The sequence below is a fragment of the Myotis brandtii genome, unplaced genomic scaffold, assembly GCF_000412655.1.
Source record: "Myotis brandtii unplaced genomic scaffold, ASM41265v1 scaffold469, whole genome shotgun sequence".
Classification (NCBI taxonomy): Eukaryota; Metazoa; Chordata; class Mammalia; order Chiroptera; family Vespertilionidae; genus Myotis; species Myotis brandtii.
The window spans coordinates 353,709-355,500 of NW_005367911.1; the positions used below are offsets into that span (position 1 = coordinate 353,709).

The 1,792-nt window shown below is 57.1% G+C and overlaps 1 protein-coding gene across 1 annotated transcript; it reads right to left on the bottom strand.

Annotated features, from left to right (window-relative positions):
• Positions 1 to 39: 39 nt before the first annotated feature.
• Positions 40 to 1,779, bottom strand: ARL4D (ADP-ribosylation factor-like 4D). Its single transcript, XM_005875668.2, has one exon. It carries the CDS (start codon positions 1,187 to 1,189, stop codon positions 587 to 589), a length of 603 nt encoding a protein of 200 aa, XP_005875730.1. The 5' UTR covers positions 1,190 to 1,779; the 3' UTR covers positions 40 to 586.
• Positions 1,780 to 1,792: the final 13 nt, after the last annotated feature.

Here is a 1,792-nt window from a genome sequence, read left to right on the forward strand (position 1 = left end):
GTTGGACTAGGTAAAGGAGAAAAAAATGCCAGACCAAGGTTAGACATACAGTATCATCAGTCTTTAATAACTTATAAATGCTAAAAAATAGTTAATACAGAGGACACACATAGCTTACAAAATGGCAGTGGATCTACAAATGTGGGGAGAGGTTCTTGGCACTTTCACACAGACACTGGCATCGCTAGGAAAGCAGCCTGGGGGGACTCCCCCGTTGGGAGATGGGGAGACAGTACCCCATACCAAATGCATCCTCCAAGTAACTTTCCTTTGCCCTAAAACACATCTAATAAAAAAGCCAGAGAAAAACAAGAAACAAGGTTGAGGTAGATTTGCAGTTTATACTGAAGCCTCCTCAGTTCTGCAGCCCCATGTCTAGAGGTGAGGATAGGGGAGGTGTGAGTAGACAACCCATCTCACATCCCCCTCCCCAGTACCACACCAAAGCAGGACACCCGGTGTGGGCGCCTCAGTCCTTCATTTAGGTGGGCAGGTCCTGCACCCTGGGGCTGAGTGAGGGGCCACAGGCTCTGCCTGGCTGTCCAAGTATAAAGACCCCTACTGGTGAGGAGGGGGCGGCCTGGGATCACCGTCTCTTCTTGCTTCCCCGGGCAGCTTTTTTCCTCTTGAGGATCATCTCATACAGGCGTTCAAGGCCGGGCTGCAGACCCACCCCGTCCACAGCGCTGCAGGCCTGCACGTGGGTGAGCGTGGCAGCAGCCAGCTCTCGGACTGCCAGCCTCTTCTCCACCTCAGCAGAGCTCAGAGCCCCGGGCTGGTCCTGCTTGTTGGCCAGCACCAACACAGGCACACCCTGGTTGTCAGAGGCCCGGCTGATGCGGTGCAGCTCCACCTTAGCCTCCTCCAGCCGCTCAGCCTCCGCAGCGTCTACCACAAACACCAGCCCGTCAGTCCTGCGGGTGTAGGAGCGCCACAGTGGTCGCAGCTTCTCCTGCCCACCCACATCCCACACTTGGAAGGTGATGCTGCGCGACCCTCCCAGGGCCACCCGGATCTTCTCCATGTTGAAGCCTTTGGTGGGGACGCTCTGGACAAACTCCTTGAACTTGAGTCGGTAAAGGAGGGAGGTCTTTCCAGCTGAGTCCAGCCCGATGACCACCACGTGCAGGGCCTGGAAATGGGGCAAGAAGGAGGGGGTGGGCGCCATCTCTGTCAAGTGGTTCCCCATCGTGAGCTCCAGCGAAGATGTGGGTGTTGGGGCTCACAGTAGAGGCGCAAAGGTGGCCTTGCAATCGCAGGCTCCGGAGACCACAGCTGGGTTATCTAAACAAGGAAAGGTCATGAGAGAAAACAGGAGAAGAGGTTTAACGAACATGTGATGTGCAACTTCTTGATCTTTTCCTGAGTCAGCTTCCTTGTTAAAATTCCTTTTTTTTTTCTTTTCTTAAGCAGCTGCAGGTGTAACAAAGCCGCTCCCCTCTCCCTGGGGCGCTAACGAGGGCGATGAGACCTAGATAATCCCCCGGTCCCGGGACACTGAAGTGGGGGGTGAGGCCCGGATCCAGCGCCTCTTCTTCCGCTAGTGGTGCCCTAACAGACGCCGCAACCCCTACTCCCCAGGCGATAATCCTCGCGGGAAGGGGCAGGTCGGACAGCGCCCCCAAATTAAGAGTTAGGGTGCGGGCGCTGAGACGGGAGATGGAGGCCCGCTCCCACCCACCCTCCACGTCCCCAGGCGGCTGACAGCGACCCCTCCTTACACGGAGACCCCTTCCCCCACGCCCCGCGACGCTCCGGGGCCAGCCTTCCTCTGATCGCGGACTCCAGCTCC

Excerpts from the sequence above, each read along its gene's own strand:
- ARL4D (XM_005875668.2), bottom strand. The coding sequence starts at position 1,189 with ATGGGGAACCACTTGACAGAGATGGCGCCCACCCCCTCCTTCTTGCCC.